Source organism: Plectrocnemia conspersa, unplaced genomic scaffold (assembly GCF_051122295.1).
Source record: "Plectrocnemia conspersa isolate PC_06_02 unplaced genomic scaffold, ASM5112229v1 ptg000011l, whole genome shotgun sequence".
Classification (NCBI taxonomy): Eukaryota; Metazoa; Arthropoda; class Insecta; order Trichoptera; family Polycentropodidae; genus Plectrocnemia; species Plectrocnemia conspersa.
In genome coordinates, this window is record NW_028277175.1 from 10,755,414 (window position 1) to 10,774,527 (window position 19,114).

General features: G+C 32.6%; 2 protein-coding genes across 3 annotated transcripts; one reads left to right on the forward strand and one right to left on the reverse strand.

Moving 5' to 3' along the window:
- Positions 1 to 3,205: 3,205 nt before the first annotated feature.
- Positions 3,206 to 10,929, reverse strand: 14-3-3epsilon (tyrosine 3-monooxygenase/tryptophan 5-monooxygenase activation protein epsilon). Its single transcript, XM_088198812.1, has 6 exons — positions 10,760 to 10,929; positions 6,574 to 6,728; positions 6,338 to 6,493; positions 6,109 to 6,267; positions 5,859 to 6,039; positions 3,206 to 5,782 (listed from the first exon to the last, which is right to left on the reverse strand). Exons 1-6 carry the CDS (start codon positions 10,821 to 10,823, stop codon positions 5,727 to 5,729), a joined length of 771 nt encoding a protein of 256 aa, XP_088054938.1. The 5' UTR covers positions 10,824 to 10,929; the 3' UTR covers positions 3,206 to 5,726.
- A 1,763-nt stretch (positions 10,930 to 12,692) lies between these two features.
- Positions 12,693 to 18,184, forward strand: Lztr1 (Leucine zipper like transcription regulator 1). 2 transcript variants are annotated; one of them, XM_088198810.1, is made up of 16 exons: positions 12,693 to 12,853; positions 12,981 to 13,109; positions 13,176 to 13,347; positions 13,417 to 13,553; positions 13,624 to 13,738; positions 15,098 to 15,261; positions 15,331 to 15,501; positions 15,570 to 15,711; positions 15,786 to 15,949; positions 16,023 to 16,177; positions 16,257 to 16,452; positions 16,526 to 16,674; positions 16,743 to 16,921; positions 17,000 to 17,126; positions 17,192 to 17,349; positions 17,420 to 18,184. In XM_088198810.1, exons 2-16 carry the CDS (start codon positions 12,988 to 12,990, stop codon positions 17,609 to 17,611), a joined length of 2,343 nt encoding a protein of 780 aa, XP_088054936.1. In that variant the 5' UTR covers positions 12,693 to 12,853; positions 12,981 to 12,987; the 3' UTR covers positions 17,612 to 18,184. The 2 variants fall into 2 exon arrangements, with proteins under 2 accessions (XP_088054936.1, XP_088054937.1); XM_088198811.1 differs by having other exon boundaries at positions 17,006 to 17,126.
- Positions 18,185 to 19,114: the final 930 nt, after the last annotated feature.

Genomic DNA, 19,114 nt, shown 5'->3' on the forward strand with positions numbered 1-19,114 from the left:
TATAATATTAAAATTACTATTGCGTTTTTCTTTGCATAAATAATCTTAATGTGACATACTATTATTGATTGTTAAATATTTGTTTTATTATTCATACGGAATAATTAGGAATTAAATTGTAATTATGATATCTATCTTTAATCTGTATATAAACATTGATAAAGGGTTCATTTTTATTTTAAAATACATAGATTTGCGATCTTGGCATTGTATACTGTACAGTTATTACGAAGAAACTTGAAAATTTGAAGAGTATACATTATCATATTTAAAATTTGTTACTAATAATAATCATTTTATTGTTCAATAATGATCAAATGTAGTTCGAATCAACAGAATCCGAAGATATTTCATACATAAAGAAGTAATTGTAGATAAAAAATATTTTTCAAGGAACATTGTAATTACATATTAAAAAAGTAGAAAAATAGATGTTTTTATGTTGGGAAATATGCAGGGCTGTAGAGTCGGAGTTGGGAGTAGTAAAAAATTGACTGACTCCGACTCATTTTTAACCACTTTCAACCCCAAAAAATATTTTTTTAATTTTTCGTCGTGAGCCATGCGTTTTAAGTCGGTAATATGAAGTAAACAAAAAATCGAATATCCAACAACAGCTGATCGGCCACCGGCGTGGTCACACGTAGAGACATACAATGGCGCGGCACTAATCCAAGCGAACGACATCCAGGGTCAAGTTTCTACACTGGTCATATTTACATATGACATTAGAAATAGTTTGCATTTACTAATTACTTTCACACTTAATACGCTAACACATAATCTGACTCACATCCTGTTATACAAATTCAGATCTCGACATCGTTCTCTATGTATAGAAAAATCACGTCATCAATTATGTTTTATTCTTAGTTGTTATTCACATGAAAATAGATAAATAAAAGAATTAAAAGTTAATTTAATATTTTTAAGAAGCACAGCCCTGTAAAGATGCAAAAAATGAATCTACAAAGGTATTATGTTGCCCTACTTCAATTATTGTGCAACAATATAACGTATGCTTAATAAATTAGATAAAATTACAAATTAGTCCAGCTAGAGTATTTTTAAATAAAAAATATTATTACTAGTTGTAGATATTTAATAATAAATAAATATGTAGATCAGTGTACGCCACAGCTTCCAATTTTTACAAATATACATTCGCGCGTGCTAGAGCCGAACCATAAGAAGAAAGTCGTATACGTCGCACGAAAATACGATAGTGTGCTGTTTTTGTTTCTACATACGCTGCAATAACGATTATTATCGAAAAACTGCAGTATATTATGCACTCGATTTAAGATGTGGACGCTCATTAACACAGTATTTGTGAGAAATACCTATAATATTATGGGGTTTTCCTTTTTTATTTTAATTTGTTTAGGAAAATGTAAAATATCACTTTCGTACTTATTTTGTTTATTTATTATCATTTAACTTTTGTGAATCTGCTAGCATGTGTACAATTATTTAAAGTAAATAAGTATGTGAATGTATTTGTAAAGAAGCAAAACAAAGATTTATTTACACAAATCATTTAACAACTGCTAAACTATTTTATCACAAAAAAATTTAGAATGATGATAAAAAGTTGGCAATTCATTAAATAAATTAAGCATGTAATCTGTATTCAGATTTAGTTCAAGAAAAATTAGAAACAGAATTACAAATATTTAATAACACAAAGAATTTCATCATTTTAGTGGATTGATTGCATCATTAAATTTATTAACTTAAGAAAATTTATCAAGGGTGAAGATGCTCTCCAACTTTAAAAATAATAAAGTATTTTTTAAGAAATAATATGAATCAAGAGCGATTAACAGCTCTGTTAATGATTTCGATTTAAAGAATCCTAATTTCTGAAATAAAAAAATTATTGAAAGGTTGAGTGAAAAATTATGTCAAGCCAAAAATCGAAGAATGGACTTCATATTTAAATAAAAATTGTTATTATTCCTTTTTAATATAAATTTTTCTTAAATAAAATTTGTATTTTTTCATTAAATTGTAGCATTGATAATAAACATATCTTAACTTGTAAATTACACATTGGATATTAATCAGCGCCACACTAGTACAGTTATATGTAATACATAGTCTACAACCTATTTCTGTAACATAATATTATTATAAATAAAAATAAATAAATGCAATTTCTAAATGTTTTTTACGCTAGTAGTATGCAGCACCCTATGATTTAATGCCACTAGTCGATATACTAAAAATCTTTATTTTTATACATTTTTTTGCAAAAGTAACTTTTTTATAATACGCAGTAATAAATAAGAAAAATTGTAATATAAAAAAAAATCAGGAAAATTTCAAATTCAATGTTATTATTGAAAACCAAATAATTACTTTTATATTTTTAAATTAATGTAATTTATAAAAGATTTACATATTAAATGTAAAAAATAAAATACTTTCGGTATAAATTTGAGTGACACCCAAATGAATAATAATAAAGCAGACTGCTCCGTAAATTACACATGTGTTGACTGCACTGATGAATTATTTATTGTGTATAGATTTTACGTTTTTATTCGTGGCACACCAATTACGGAGCACTGCCGTAACTTACTTTTCTGTATTTAAAAAAAATTAGAATTCTAATGGCTCTATATTTCAAAACTGTCTTAGAAATAATATTATACTACTAATTATTGCAATTTTGTTTCGTAACTTTCAATGCACTTTCTTCGACTATCACTTAGAGATCTCAAAACCACAAGTCTATATTGTATTATATTTAGTACAATAACATAATTTTAATCAGATTTTTTTATACTAAATTAAAGGAAGAGTAAAATATTTTTACTCCAACCCAAGTAACAAGATTTTTTGGATTACTGCAGTATTTTATTACTAAATGTACTTGGATTACATTCAATGAGATAAAATATTTTGTACATTTCATTCATGTTAAGCTAGGTATTATATAAGAACATACTAACTGTAATGAACAAAACTAAGATAAAAAACAATCGTGATAAACAACTGCGCCACAGAAACAACGAAATTCCAAAGTAATGATCAATCACATGACCATTTTTTCACGCGACATATATGCGCCTTAAGTAACATACGATTTAAACATAACTTAGCTTTTGAAATGAAATTTGGATTTAATGATAGGATTTATAAGGAGAAAAATTGGTTTAAAAATGCGGAATATTATGGAATTTAAGTAATACAAAAATGACGGTTTAAAATATTTTATTGAATTGAAATAATCATGATACAGTTATAAACGTTCCTCTCGTTAGTCAAATAAATTTTTAGAGCAGTGCATTTTTATGAATGAATTTGGAAACTTTTCTGTCGTTATTTATATAAATATGTAAAATCAAACACAGTTTCAATTTTCATCATATAAAAAAAACAAAGCGCTACTCACGTCGTCGCAGTAAACTCACCACAACTTTCCGTGCAAATTAAACACAGAACCAGTCAAATAATGCGTTTTAATACATACTTTAATTTATTAAGTGCGAACAGAAAAAAATATACTGGATTCTACCACTATGATTAGCAACAAAATACATTCCGTATATAAGTAAAGCGGTCAAGTGTAATTTTTAGAAAAAAAAAAACATTTTTACCAATCGTGACAAGCAATCCGTTAAGAAATTAAAATTCACCTTCAGTTATGTCCCTTCGTTAACAAAATACAATACAATATATATTAACTACACAATTTCTCGACGGCCATAAAGCATATTAAAAAAAATACGAAAACGATTATAATAAATGATCACATCCACAAATAACCATTTGTAAATTGTCATAATACTGATATATAAAATGCAACAGTTAATTTACTCACAATCGGTCGACTGAACTTTTAAGTATCGCATACGATAAGAATACAAGTAACGATGACATACAGCAGTCGGCAACCGCGGTTAGTACAAGGAATGAAGGTATGGGCGTTATCGTAATGAAGCATTAAAAATTGATCGTTTCATTTAAATTATTTATTAAAACTTAAATATGAATAATGTACATAATAAACATAATAAAATATCCAATTTATTTATTAATAAAATTATGCGGCGCTAAGCGGGCTTGCTGACTTTTCGTTACGTTGCCGACCACTGGTGCGTATATTTGAAGACGTTCGTATGATATTTCGAAACTGTTCCTCATACTCGATAACGTTGAGATGAAGTGTCACGTTCGTTATTCGCTAACGATTTTTAATTATCAGATCGCGTCGACGCCTTTGACAAAGATGTACGAGTGACAAAAACCCCAGCATCAGCTAACCGCTCACACACCCTACTGCATACGTTCACGTCAAACATCCATACGCGCTCATGTACATACAGGACACATACACGCCACATCACACGCACACATACAGAGAGACGGCGCCGAGGCGCAAGCGACACCTTGATAAGTAAAGCTAATAATAATGATACAGTGTACACTATCACTTAATTAAGTTCAAGTATGATCGTTAATTTAATTTGGATGACATAACTAAATAAGATTCCTCAGTGCTGTAGCCGCGCCATCCGCCTCAAAGTTGACACATAGGCCTCGAATTTATTCTATTCGCCGTTAACTCTGCTCGACTCGTTACTGTAATATTTATCTTAAAAATTTGCGCGTACTAACATCGTAACCGTAAAAGTATAATACGTTATGGAAGAAAAGTTAACACCGGACGAACAAAGACTAACGTTTCTATAGAAGATGAATATCGAAGATAAATCAACATCGTTAAGCGTACACTGATGACAGGGTCTAAATGCATCTACGGGTTAAAACTTTTCTAAGTCTATGCATGCCGTATATTCCGCGCAAAGTCCAACCGAAGCGGATGTCCAGACAACTACTAAGGTCGCGAAACACTTTTTGCTAATCCTCAGACCGCACAAATTCAAAACTCGTGACGTACGCCAAGAGAATCGTTTTTTAAAATTTAACCATTAACATTGTAAAAATAATCTGTTTAGTCGGAATGTGAAAAACAATTGCCCAACAGGTATGTCTCTCTAGCGGTGCTCTATTTCGCGTATGGAAGGAGGGGTATACATTATTGTAATAGCGTAGAAAACGGATATATTATTACATATGATATTCCACTAATTTTTTTTTACCAAAAAGACTTACCCACAATTCACAGTGATTCACCACTGAAGCTCTTAAAACATGTTTTCGTTACGTAAAAAAATATTCAATACAAAATTTAACACTATCAATACATGCGACACGTATTCAATACATATTAGTATACGTAAGTTCTCATCGTTCACGGGAAACTTTATCGTAATGAAGACTCGGCTGATATGCTCGATGTACGAACGTAAACTTGCAATAGATACGTCACATTTCTCTTACGCTTATCTAGATGACAATGAAAATTAATACTGATCATAGAGAAATTTACCCTAGAGTCGTGCGACCGGGCCGACGTCGAAACGAAAACACAACTTGAAAGAGCATGTACCGATTAAACGTGACGAAATAATCGAAAACGAACATACGAAATTGTGGATAAATGTAACACCATGAGACATACCAAGAGACAATACAAATGATCCTCAATGATTATTACATATTTTTTAAAACTATGGTTTGCTCGCAAGTTTAAATTATTTTCAATGTTATTTGAGCCTCGGAGTAAAGTCTGTGATGTAATATCTTTACACTGGCACTGAGGGCTGGTTCTTATATTCTAAGTGTTTATTATGTTATGCATTATAGTTGCATTACGACACGTCTTGGTCTTCGACGTCCTGCAGCTGTTCTTTTTGTTCTGTATCACCTGATATAAAAAATAAACATTGTTATCGTATCGCAATCGAGTAAATTGAAATAAAAAAATTAGGAAAGTAACTCACCGTCTCCTTGCATGTCGGAAGTCCAGAGTGTAAGGTTATCCCTGAGAAGTTGCATGATGAGCGTAGAATCTTTGTAACTATCTTCAGAGAGGGTGTCGAGCTCGGCGATGGCGTCGTCGAAAGCCGCCTTTGCCAATCGACAAGCACGATCGGGACTATTCAAGATCTCATAATAGAATACCTAAAAACGGACACCTGTTAGCTCGAATCCGAACAGAGACCGACATTTGAATAGAAAAATAAATCTTACGGAAAAGTTTAATGCGAGACCGAGGCGGATGGGGTGAGTAGGTGGTAATTCGACCATCGCGATGTCACTCGCGCCCTTGTAGGCGATCAAGGAATTTTCCGCTGCGTCTTTTCGGTCGTTGCCGGTGGCGAATTCGGCAAGATAACGGTGGTAGTCACCCTGTAATGAAAGCATATCTAATAAGCATCCAATAACGTACTACTGTTGCGATTGAAAGAAAAATACACACCTTCATTTTATAGTAAAAAACTTTAGATTCGCCACTAGTGGCAAACTGAATTAGATGGTTATCCAGGACGCTCAAGATGTCAGAGCAAATATCCCGGAGTTCCTTCTCCACTTGGCTTCGGTATGCTCTAATCATAGTCAATTTATCTTCGGCTCCCTGTTACAATAAAATAAATGTTTAACATTTCGTTAAATCTGAATAATCTGTTACAACGCATAGAAGGCATGCGGGTTTACCTTGTTCTCTTCCTTCTGTTCTATGGAAGATATTATTCTCCAGGAAGCTCGGCGTGCTCCGATGACGTTTTTGTAGGCAACCGATAGAAGGTTCCTTTCTTCCACAGTAAGCTCGACGTTCAAAGAAGCAACCTTCTTCATTGCTTCTACCATTTCTGTGAGAAAAATAAATTATTAATAAAATGTCGGAATATGCAAAATCTATTATTAATTACGCTCATTAGAGAATTCGACGCATTAAATTGGAATTTTCGTCATTAAGAGGAATAGTAATATAATAAATTAATTTGCAAAAAATTACTTAGCAATAAATAAACAATGTAATATCTAACGAGCAGAATTAGTACCAATCTTACACAGAGATACATAATTAGTGTTTAATTTAGATGTTAGATTGTTGATTTTCAAACAAATGGCACTTACACTATCATTTGGCACAATGTTATAATTGAGCTGATGTGCGTATTACATTTTAGATGGTAAGAGGAAGTGATGATAAGTGTACAAATAAACTAAATTAGAAACAACGAACATCCCGTGAAGTATTTCCATATGTAGGGCGAGTCAAAACCGCGAATTTAGTTTTTAATTAATATCATAAATTTAAAACATTAACTTGTCTAGGTGTATAATTTCCATTTATTGAATATACTTTTGAGTGAAGGAGAAATTAACACATTCAATACGACAATATGTTTACAGTACTAAAGAACACAGGAGCTGTGTTCTCAAGCATTGAATGTCTTAAACTTGCTCAAAGTAGTAATGAAAATGGCATAACTTTAATTTACATAAAAGCATTTTTTATTGGTCTAAAATCTTGATTGCTTTAACAAGACTATATCTTTGATTTTTTTTATTATTATTAATAATGACATTACTTTTAGATTATTCAGTAAAATAATGTTTTAATTCTCACCTATGAATTGATTTTGATATGGTATATACAACGTATTAAGCGAGGCTGTATCCGACTTATAATCCACAGACAAAATTGTTGGGAAGGGTGATTTTGGTCCTACACATTTTGAAGCTTTTCAATGCTTAGATGTTGTTCATGTTATGAGAAACAGTGTTGACTGATGGGAGTTACTGTGCACACAGCTAAAGTGAATATGGACTTTTTCGAGAACGAAAAAGGTTCAAGAAATTCTGATTTGGCTTGGCATCTACATTCACCAATTATATATTTTTTGCTTTTTTAAAGGGCCAGCGTATGCCAACAAACCTCGAACAATTGAGCAGTCCAACCGGAACATTCATGCTGACAAGAAATTTCAGAAATCTGGTGTATATGATATAATAATTGTAAAAGTTATATTTTTTATCCTTAAGTTGCATTTGGGACTAGCATGATTTTTAATGTAAAAGTTGCGCGGACAAATAACTAACGATAATATACAATTGATATATAATAAAAAAAAATATATTTATCCACAATCATAAAACCATTATTTTCTCTCTGAAGTGGAATTTCGAATATAAGTAATTTAGAAATTACAGACTTTAGAAAAACTATTAATTTAAGAATTCAATTCAAGTGAAACATTCATGCTAAAATCGAGGCCCAGTAATGCAAAAGAGTATTTGATGTCTGTGTTTGTCTCAGAAGAAATGTGAATAAATGTACTCAAGAGGACTGCGTAAAGAAATTAAGGATGAGTTCAGGTATATAGTATGTTACAGAAGTACACATTGTTGTTCACTCATTAATTGCAATGAAGTTTCGCAAGCTATTTGTAAAAAAAAATTGCTTCAGAAATGGAAGATGGAGAAGCTGTTTCTTTGTTAACCCAAATTCTCCAGGTGACCTTCAATGTTGAAAACCATTGAAAATGTGGTCCTTTTCCAAGACTTTTAAATCGATATTAATGTTTAAATGACAAACTAATCGTAATCGAGGTATATTTTTTTGAAATTACACTATTTTGGTACTGGTAAAACATATGCTGATACGTAGAATAACAGCTTTGCCGAAATCACTGTTTTCGATTCATAACTTATTTTTTTGACAATATTTCTTACAATTTTTAGTACCAGCGAGTATTATAGGTTTTATTTTCGTTTATTTGCCGGATTTTTTTATGAATAAAATGCAGTATGTATAAATGTCCATATAAAAATTAGAAACTAACTTTAACACTGACGGACTGGTCGTTTTTCTTTGCGTGCAGCATAACAGGCAGTTTTGCGAGAATTTCGCGAAACGCCATGTTATAAGAAAATATATAACTTTTGAATTTAAAAATATAATAAAAAAATTTGCGTAAGTTTTAAATTAAGTGTAAAATCAAAATTAATTTGCAGCTAAAATGTTTTATTTTTATTTAAAAAAATATTTACATATAATTGGAAGCATAAATTCAACTTCCTTTGTCGGTAAAATTAACTTAAATAAATTATGGCTTTGTCACACCGAAAAAATAGTGATATTTAATGATTTCCATGTCTATATGTTACAGTTAGTGTTAAATTTCGATCAAGTATACAATGACTAGGCAAAGTATGCACTAATTATGTCGTATTTTATTTCGTATATTACATAATTTTATTCTACACGTGGTAACACAATAAGCTTTAGTTTTCACATGGTTAAAATCGAGAGTTCAAAAAGACTATTCAACCCATGGACTACCTGACCCGGCAGTTGTCATTTGAGTCTGTAGAATGACTAAATTATACCTAAATTATTGCTAGTGCAACTCTAAATTCATCTAATAGCAACACTAATTATTGTTCTTTATGTTATACATAAAGAATAATATTTTTTTAGCCAGATTTAGTTAATGAAAATTAATAAATACAATGGGGAAGACAAGCAGCGTGAAAATCTTTTTTGTAGATTTCAGACTAGTCAGTCCAGCAAGGATACACGAAATTAATCTAGTTAACTGTAGACTTTACATTTTCAGAACCTGCTTTCAACAAATTCAATGTAAAATCTTCCAGTCGATGAACAAATATATTAGTGCATGAAATTTAATCTCATTATTAAAACTTGCAAAGCAATATTGGAATTTAGAAAAATGAATGTGACAAAATCAGATTTAAAACAATTGATAATACATAAATGCGTTACATAATGTAGCAGTGGTGTTTCACATTTTTTAGCCATGCTTGCGAGTTAGACCTATTGGATAATCATTATGTTCTAGAAAAGGATCGAGTATTCTGAATATTGTATTACTTAAATAATTAATCAATTTTTTACCCCCCCCCCTCCCCATTTTACATTTTGAAGGGCCTTTAAAAGCGTTATTTCTTTTCCCAGAAGAATGTATACTCCATTTATTTAAAAAAATATTTAGGAAAATGGATATTATGCTGCACCCTCATTTTGCCGAATCGCTTATCTCGCATGGGCGTGAGGGCGTGACGGCGACGGCAATAGCAACGGCAACAAGTCTAAATCGGCCTTTTCACATTTTGCAATTCGGAAAATAGCAATGGCAATGCAAAAAAACGAGAAAAAGATAGTTCGGGAAAAGGACACGCCGATTCGGGCGGCGCGCGCAGACAGATCAATACGAGGCTCGACTCGGCTCGCCCCGCCCGCGCCCTTCCGCCCCCGCGCCTCGCCTCTAAGGACGCGGCGAAGGAAAATCCGGGGTCAGGGTCAGCGAGACCCCAGCCGAGTCCCTCGAACCAAGGTCGGGAATACCGACTTTCTCCGCCGAGCGCCTATGCCCATGCCTACGACTATGACTAACGCGCAAGGTGTCGTCATAATGCGTCGCGATGACACGACGGTGACTAATGGCGGCGCAACCGGCTGCCGTCGATAAAAAAAATATAACGATTCATTCAAATTCAAAAAAAGTAACGCCGACGATCACCGCTCGACCGCTCGACCTCTCGGGCGCTACGAGCGCGCGCGTTCGACCGTTACCGGCGTATCGATTCGCACATGCGAAAAATCAGCCAAATCGACAAAATCCGATAGCGGCGACCTTCGAGCGCCACCGGCACGTGACGAATCGCCCATCTTCATTCTTCGTCTCGCCAGTCTCCGAAACCGTCTCCGCGACGAATTGATCCGATATCGAAACGAGACGATGCCCGCCTTCGACGACTGTCAAATCGGCTCGACCGATGCGAGATATTTCAACTTAAACGCGCAAAAGCGGCGTCGCGTCCCGGCGTCGGCGAACGGCGACCGAGAAAAAGTCGGCGTCGAATTACTCACCGTCGTATCGCTCCGCCTGCTCGGCGAGCTTGGCACGGTAAACGTTGTCCTCGCGCTGCGTCATCTTGTCGCTCTAGGTGCGCTCGAGATGCGAGGTGCGCCCGATGCCTTCCGATGAGCCGAGAGCAAAGCCAGCCGCCGCAAGATGGCCTCCGTCCGCTAGCCGCGACAGCCGCTCCGCCACCACCGCCTACTTCCGTCGACCTATGGCAACACTGGTCGCGATCGAACTCGAATAAATGCTTTTATTGCATCTAAATTCACAAAAATCTACAACAATTACTCATAAAGACATAGAGGGTTTTAATTCAGTCGTTTTACCCCCGAAAAATATCTATTTCCCTTCATTTTTCATTCACATATGTACTTTTATACATTTTTCCAGAGATTGCATTTTAACGATCGAATTATTTGCACGCGAATAAAATCATATATAATATTATTACTAAACGCACCAAAATGACATTTTTTATTTCAAAGTAATATTCTTCAAATCTCCAAAATTATTGTAGTAAAAATCAATTTCAGAATAAAAAATAATCTAACGTTAGTAATTATTCTAGCTACATTATTATTATTTTATATTTTCTCTTTCCAAACCTCTGTCGTAAGTTTTTCATCAAAAATGTCCTTTTTATAATTTTTCGATTTTTCTTCATTGATGAATCACATCGCTATTTATTTTAAGCGTCCACACTTTTACTCTGTATAGAAAGACAAAACACTATTCTCATTTAACGTATCAATAAAAACAAATATTACCTTTCTAAAATTTCGTTTTTACAATATTATATCTTTGCTATTTGTATAAGCATTTGATTTTGCGTATTAGCTGTGTTGCATCAATGATCGAGAGAGGACGTCATTCACGCTTGTATTTCATCTGATCTGCATATTTTATTTTTGTTATCATTTATTTTCTTTGTAATAATTGCTTCTTTTTCAAAAAGTATCAATATAATTACATATATTTTTGAAACTTTTTCGAAAGGTTAGTTATTTTTTCTTGATCCTTTGGATAAAAATGACGAACTGTGGTATACCCTGTCTAGTGAAAAAATATAATATTGAAATATTAGTCGTTTCCGACTATCCTGATTTTAAAATGTTCAAAGTTAACGACCATTTCAGCGATACTAAGACTTCAGCAGAATATGATATCGAAATGAGCGCAGTAACAAGTACAATGAAGATGATAAAAGTTAACCGATATTCTATGGAAAAGACAATAAATACGTTAGAAGAAAAAACATGTAATATTTATGTCGGGATATCATCTTCTCGAGTCGTGTCGATGAGTGTACTTAGGTAGCTTTTATTCAAGTTGCTGGTATGGAATATACACGATCTCGAGAGTCTGGAAGAACTTCGTTTTTGTATCCCATTTAATTATGAGCGTTTGCATTCCCGAGTATTGATTGTATCGCATGGAAAAACAAGAGTAATATAAGTAAATAAATAATAAACCATTTCTGTGCAGTCCCAATATATTTCAGTTTTTATATTTATTTATTTCCACCCCCTTTTCAGAAATAAAAGACTAATAAAAATAAATCTGCATTATTTAAGTAAACAAACATAAAAAACAGTGCTATTATTTTTAATGCTTCTATACTTAATCCTACATGTGACACATAAGAAACTGTAACTAAAATAATAAAAGTAGATTTAAAAAACAAGTAACATTCACAACAATACTATTAAGCGGGATAAACATGATGCGTTTCTAGGTTGTAGATTTTTATTATAAAATTTGTTAAAAAGTTTTAAATACACAACGTAATTTTTTGAGTCAATTAAGTTGGCTCGTAACGTATAAATTTGTTTTTAGGAACTCTAACACTAACTGAATCAATTAAAATTATCCAAACAGATTTTTATACAAAGCAGCAAGCGATTGAATTCTTTATCGTTTTTATTACAAAGCCCCCCCTCCCGTATTTGGCCTTAAATAGTACGCTTATGTTTCATTCTTTAAAACTGATACTTAAATGTCAAAGTTTGCAAAAGTCAATAATCCGCCTTCCTCCGATATGTCGCTTGATCCGTAATATTTCCGAATATATCAAACGGGGCGACCGATTCTGATTCACCGTAAGTGCGAATCTGAATGAAATATTGATATTCCTTTTGTCCATTGACGCGCGTCGGCCATTTTATGCGAAAAATGTGTCACATCAATAATCGACTGTCGAATAATATATAATGATTCTTTTATCAGTCGAGTGATGGCCGAAACTCCCACGGATGGCAACGAACTAGAGAACAGCCTCACTTTAGAATTTGGACCGTTCGAAACAGTGCATAGATGGAAACGCATGTTGGAATGTGATGAATTCGTAGGGGCGAGGTGCGTCATCTGTACTTTAATAATATTCGACAAGTCGATGGTATTTTATGCGATATTTTATTTTAGACGGAGCAAGCATACGGTTGTGGCTTACAAAGATTCCATATACGTTTTCGGCGGCGATAACAGTAAGTCTATGCTGAACGACTTGCTGCGGTTCGACGTCAAAGAAAAATCATGGGTCAGAGCATTTTCTATTGGTTTGCCTCCCGCTCCTAGATATCATCATTCCGCTGTGGTAGGTTTTCATTTTATTTAAATCAATATTGAGTAATCGTACTGCAGTATCCAGTTTATGTTTTGATAGGTCTACGGTTCTTCGATGTTCGTTTTCGGAGGATACACCGGCGATATCTTGGCAAATTCGAATCTCACAAATAAGAATGATTTGTTCGAATATAAATTTCAAAATGGACAATGGGTCGAGTGGAAGTTTACCGGAAAGTGAGTGAAGATTGAAGTTTTTATAAAAATTTTATAATTATTTATGTTTATATTTATATTTATTTAAAAGGTATCCGGGCGCTCGATCGGCACACGGAGCAGCTGTGTATGACGATAAATTGTGGATTTACGGAGGCTACGATGGAAATGCTAGATTGAATGATATGTGGACTATAAATCTCATAGTTAGTATATAAATATTATGTATTGGTTTTCCTTGTATTTGAACCACTTCCTGGTCACAGAACATTTTTAAACATCACTCAGAAACTTCTTTCACAGACCCACCCCTTTCTATGCAGTAGTATAAAAATATGCAGCCATTATAAAACATTTAAAAATATTCGTATAAATTTTATTTTTAACATAAAAATGCTATGATAATTTTCTCTAGCAATTTGCTGATTCTTGAGATGAGAATTCAAAAAATACAAATTTCCGAGTTAACTTGGGCATGACCAAAAAGGGGTTGAGTGAATCTTTCAAGTATTTTTAATGATTTTAAAGAGTAATAACTTCTTCCCAGTCTTCTTAGGTTCTTTTTGCCATCATCATGTTTGGGAGATTGGAATTAGTGGTTATTATTTAATTATAATTTCGATTGATTATCGCAGATTAGATTTTCTTAGGTACTAATCTCACATGAATATTGTGATTAATAATTAAAATAAAATTAAGCCAGGATGTGTATAGTGACATCTATTGATTGTAAGCTGTATAATTAACCCTTTGAGCGGTATCGCCGTACATGTATGATGGTCGATCTTACTGTTTTGAGGTACCCTGGATAGTTATATATTTACATGTATAACAAAATAATAAATTAAAAACATTTATTTATATATATTTTTTTAAATATGGTTTAATATGAATGATTTCAATAATATCCATAAATTAAAGTATGAAATAAGTGAACATAAAATATCTTTTATATTCATTTTATAAAATATATTTAGAACCTCTGAATTGATATAAAAAAATCTACAAAAGCCAAATAATATATAAAAAATATGCAAAATAAATTGACGAAATTTAATAATGGAAAAGTGTTAAAGTAAATTATTAAAACATAGTAATATAAAAAAGTAGTAAAATAAATTAAAGAAATAAAACGCTGAGAATCACTGAATTTTTTCTATAATTTACTATAAATACTATATAAAATTATAATAAATAAATAACAGAAAAATACGTAAAATTATCCCAGGTCTATAGGGACAAAATAACGAATGTGTATAAATTAACTCACTACTCAAAGAGTTAATAAAATAAATATCACTAATTTTAGTCTGGTGTGTCACTACTTACTTATTAGTTGTTAACTATGTTTACACGGTTGTAATGCATTGGGCTAAGGGCTGTCATCTTGCAACTAAAGAATAACGTTTTATTTTCCTCAGCATGGTATATTATTCCTAACAACTGTTTCCTTGAAAATTTCTCCTTTACCGTCAGCTCAAACATTCAAGTACTGTTTTTATTTTTAATTTACTCTACTGGCATCGATACATAATATTAGTTTTTATCTTGTTTTTAAATTATAGGGTGAAAATAGACAATGGGAAAAAATTGAACAAAAAGGACAATGTCCTCCAACTTGCTGCAATTTTCCAACCGCCGTAGCTCGTGGAAATATGTACGTTTTCAGTGGGCAGAGTGGTGCCAAAATAACCAATAAATTATTTCAGTTCAATTTCAAAGAGAGAGTGTAAGTTTATTGACTTATTTTGTATATAAATTATTAATTGGGAAATTAATTTATAATTTAATATCGCAGATGGACCCGTATATCCACCGAGCACATATTGAGAGGAGCACCTCCTGCTCCTCCACGAAGATACGGTCACACAATGCTATTTCACGGTCGTCATCTTTATGTGTTCGGCGGTTCAGCAGACGGAACGTTACCGAATGAGCTTCACGCTTACGATTTAGATACGCAAACATGGTAATTGCTCGCTTAATACAATTAAAAATACTTAAATATTTGTATTAAACATTTGTTTAAACATTCAGGTCAATAATAAATCCATCACCAGACTCTCAAGTGCCGTCTGGACGATTATTCCACGCTAGCGCTGTAGTAAGCGATGCTATGTATATATTTGGCGGTACTGTCGATAATAATGTACGCAGCGGAGAAATGTTCAAATTCCAAGTATGCTAAACACAATAAATCAAAGTATTATGTACACTATTACATTGTTAAAGATACGTTAATTGTATTTATAGTTTTCTTCATATCCAAAATGCACTCTGCACGAAGACTTTGGTCGATTGTTAAACTCTGGACAGTTTTACGATGTTGAGTTTCTTGTCGGAGTTGATGAAGTTCCTGTGCCGTGTCACTTGGCCATGGTAGCAGCTAGATCAGTGTTTCTCAAAAATAAAATAAAGTAAATAAAGAATATTTAAATATATTATGTAATAAACACTTTGAATCACATATATATATTTATTATATTTAAGAAATGCTTTGGAGATACGCGAGAGAGAAATGGAGATATCCGGTATGGGCAATCGGAGAAGACTACTTCAAGTGAAATTACCCGAAACTGAACCGGAAGCTTTTCGTATGGTACTAAAATACATTTACACTGATCGTATTGATCCGACCGAAAAAGGTTGTAATTATTATCATTACTATGATTTGCTTCAAACATAGTTTTCATGTATATAACAATTATAATAAACTTATTTTAGTTGCCGAACCATTCTGTCCGTCAATGGTCGAATTAGTAATGGAAGTTTACGGAGCAGGTGTTCGTTTACTAATACCTCGTTTGCAAAGATTGTGCGCTCGCTATTTACGCGCTGGAATTGGACCGGATACTGTGTTGCATGCGTTGGACGCTTCACATACTCGCGACCTACCAGCGGTGAAGGAGTATTGTCTAAGGTTTGTCAAAGAAATCATATAAAATAGATTAACATGATAATCTCAAACTATTTTGTATTATTATATTTCATAGATTCATTGTGAAAGAATCAAATTACAACACGATTGTGATGTCGTCAGAGTTCGAGACTTTAGAGCAGTCTTTGATGGTAGAGATAATTAGACGCCGGCAACAACCGACTCCTCGGTGCGCTCCTGACCCTGCTGATGAAGTTAGTGAAGGTACTAATTGTATTGCGAATATTTGCGATTTAAGACGATGAAATATTTTCATACTTTATTATGTTTAGGGACAACGTTGGAGCAAGACATGGCAGTATTTTTAAAGAGCGGTGGTGCTGAATTGTGCGATTTGAATCTGATTGTTGGCAATGAGACGGTAGCTGCTCATAAAGCGGTGCTCGCGGCACGTTGTACATATTTCGAAGCAATGTTTAGATCTTTTATGCCAGCCGATAATACAGTGAATGTAATGAATTTGTTTATTTATTGTGCTAATAATCTAATTATATGACGTGTTTATATTAATGTTTTGTATTATACTTAGATACAGATAGCTAATATTTGTCCTTCGAAAGAATCTTTCGATTCTCTGCTAAAGTTTATATATTACGGTGAAACGAAAATGCCGCCGGAAGATTCGTTGTACCTTTTTCAAGCACCACACTTTTATGGTATAATTTTTAGATTTGTATTTAAAATAATTAAATAATTTATACTCATTCTATTAATTTTTCAGGATTCACGAATAATCGTTTGCAAGCATTTTGCAAACAAAACTTAGAAAGCAACGTCACATACGAAAACGTCATACCAATATTACAAGCAGCTGATAAAATGCAAGCTTTTGACATTAAGAATTATGCCTTGAGTATGATAGTTCATAACTTTTCAAAGGTACAGTTTTATTTGAATATGATAAGAAATTGTCATTTATATGAAAATTAATCAATTTTATTTATTACAGGTTGCTAAATTACCGCAGTTGAAAAAGCTTAGTAGAGATTTGCTTTTGGACATAATCGTGGCTCTCGCTGATGAAATGAGCGATGCTAAAATATGTCAGGACATGTCATCTGCCAGTATTCATAGCGATAATGCTGACATCATTCTTCCAGATAAAATTACCGTAGAAATGCTATTAGGGCCACCGAAATAATTTTTATTTTCAGCTTCTCATTCTAATCCAAATATTAATTATAGCTAGTTATTAATTTATATATAAATAATATAAAATCTATAAATTAAATGTTTGTAATATTAAAATACATGCTACAAGGTAGATAGCTATGTAAAAGCTTAAAAGTTTGTTGCTTGAGCATAATCAAACTTATATTTTCCTGTAAATTTACTTATACGTAGTTGTATATTAAATAATAACCAAAAATTTTGCCCATTCTAAAATAATACAAATTTCTAGAAATCTCACATTTGGCATTTAACTATATTTTATTAATTGAATAATATATATTTTTATGAATATTTTTTATAATTTGACCTAACCAAATATTTAAAATAATTTTATACCTGTTTTTAATAGAGAAGAACTATTATACATTATAAAACAGATTTACGATCTCAAAATTAGATAACTGTATTTTTAATATTGATTTTTATTATCTATGAATCTGTTTAAATTAATAATTAAAAATTAATATTGCGTGTTAGCCATAATGTTTAATATTTGATGTAAAATATAAATAAAATAAATAACTAAAGTATTTTCGTTTTATATATTTGTCTTTACAAGTGTTATACTTGATCGGGGCGCTAGATTACCACATGCTAGGGGCCTGTCTGTCCCAGTGTGAAATAGTAGTGTAAAAGTGCCTCTCACAAGGTGCATAAGCGTTGATCGGTGAAAACTCATAAACTAGTTACAGTAACGAATACTACGGGTGGGGACTACTCTGTGACGTAATAGTCGAGTAAGCTTACCCGATGAGGTTGGACTCGTAGGACCCTTAGTACCGACAGTGGTGGTTTACGTAATGGAATAATGTAGCTCTTCCCCCGATAAACTATCAGATTTACTGAATTGGTTCTAATAATTTAATATTTAAGCGAGCGCAGTGTTAATGAATAATCTACATTTCTTTGGATAAAGTTTCGAAATAAGTTCGTTATAGGAGATATGTATAATAGATATTCAAAAGAATACATTTGGTTTGTAGTAGGGTCCTGTGTGTTTGTAGATCACAAAGTTCAACTCTGAATGAACCAAATTTGGCAAAATATATACTCTTATTTTTATTATTAATAGCTTCAGCTTTAAATTGTAGAATATCAGATGAAACTAAAAAGAATTCATTCACTAAGATTTTCCGGATGATTGGCATATTTTTTTCACAATTTGATTTACTAATAAATAGTTCTTTACTCTGCGTCAATTGTGAAAACATTGTCTGACACATCATTAGGGGGGGAGGGAGGTAGAGCATTTGCTTCCCTCTTGAATTTGGACAGAAAAACGCATGTTATTTGATGAAATACTATGAATCTTAATGAAATCAATATATTAAAAAAACGGTCACTGGCTGGCAAACTCTTGCCTACCCCCTGGGAAAAGTTAAAATGACGTCCCTTGTTCTAAACCAGAAATTCTTGCGGATACCCCAAGCAAAGAAAATTCAAAAAACAGTCGAATCTATCCCGAAAATAT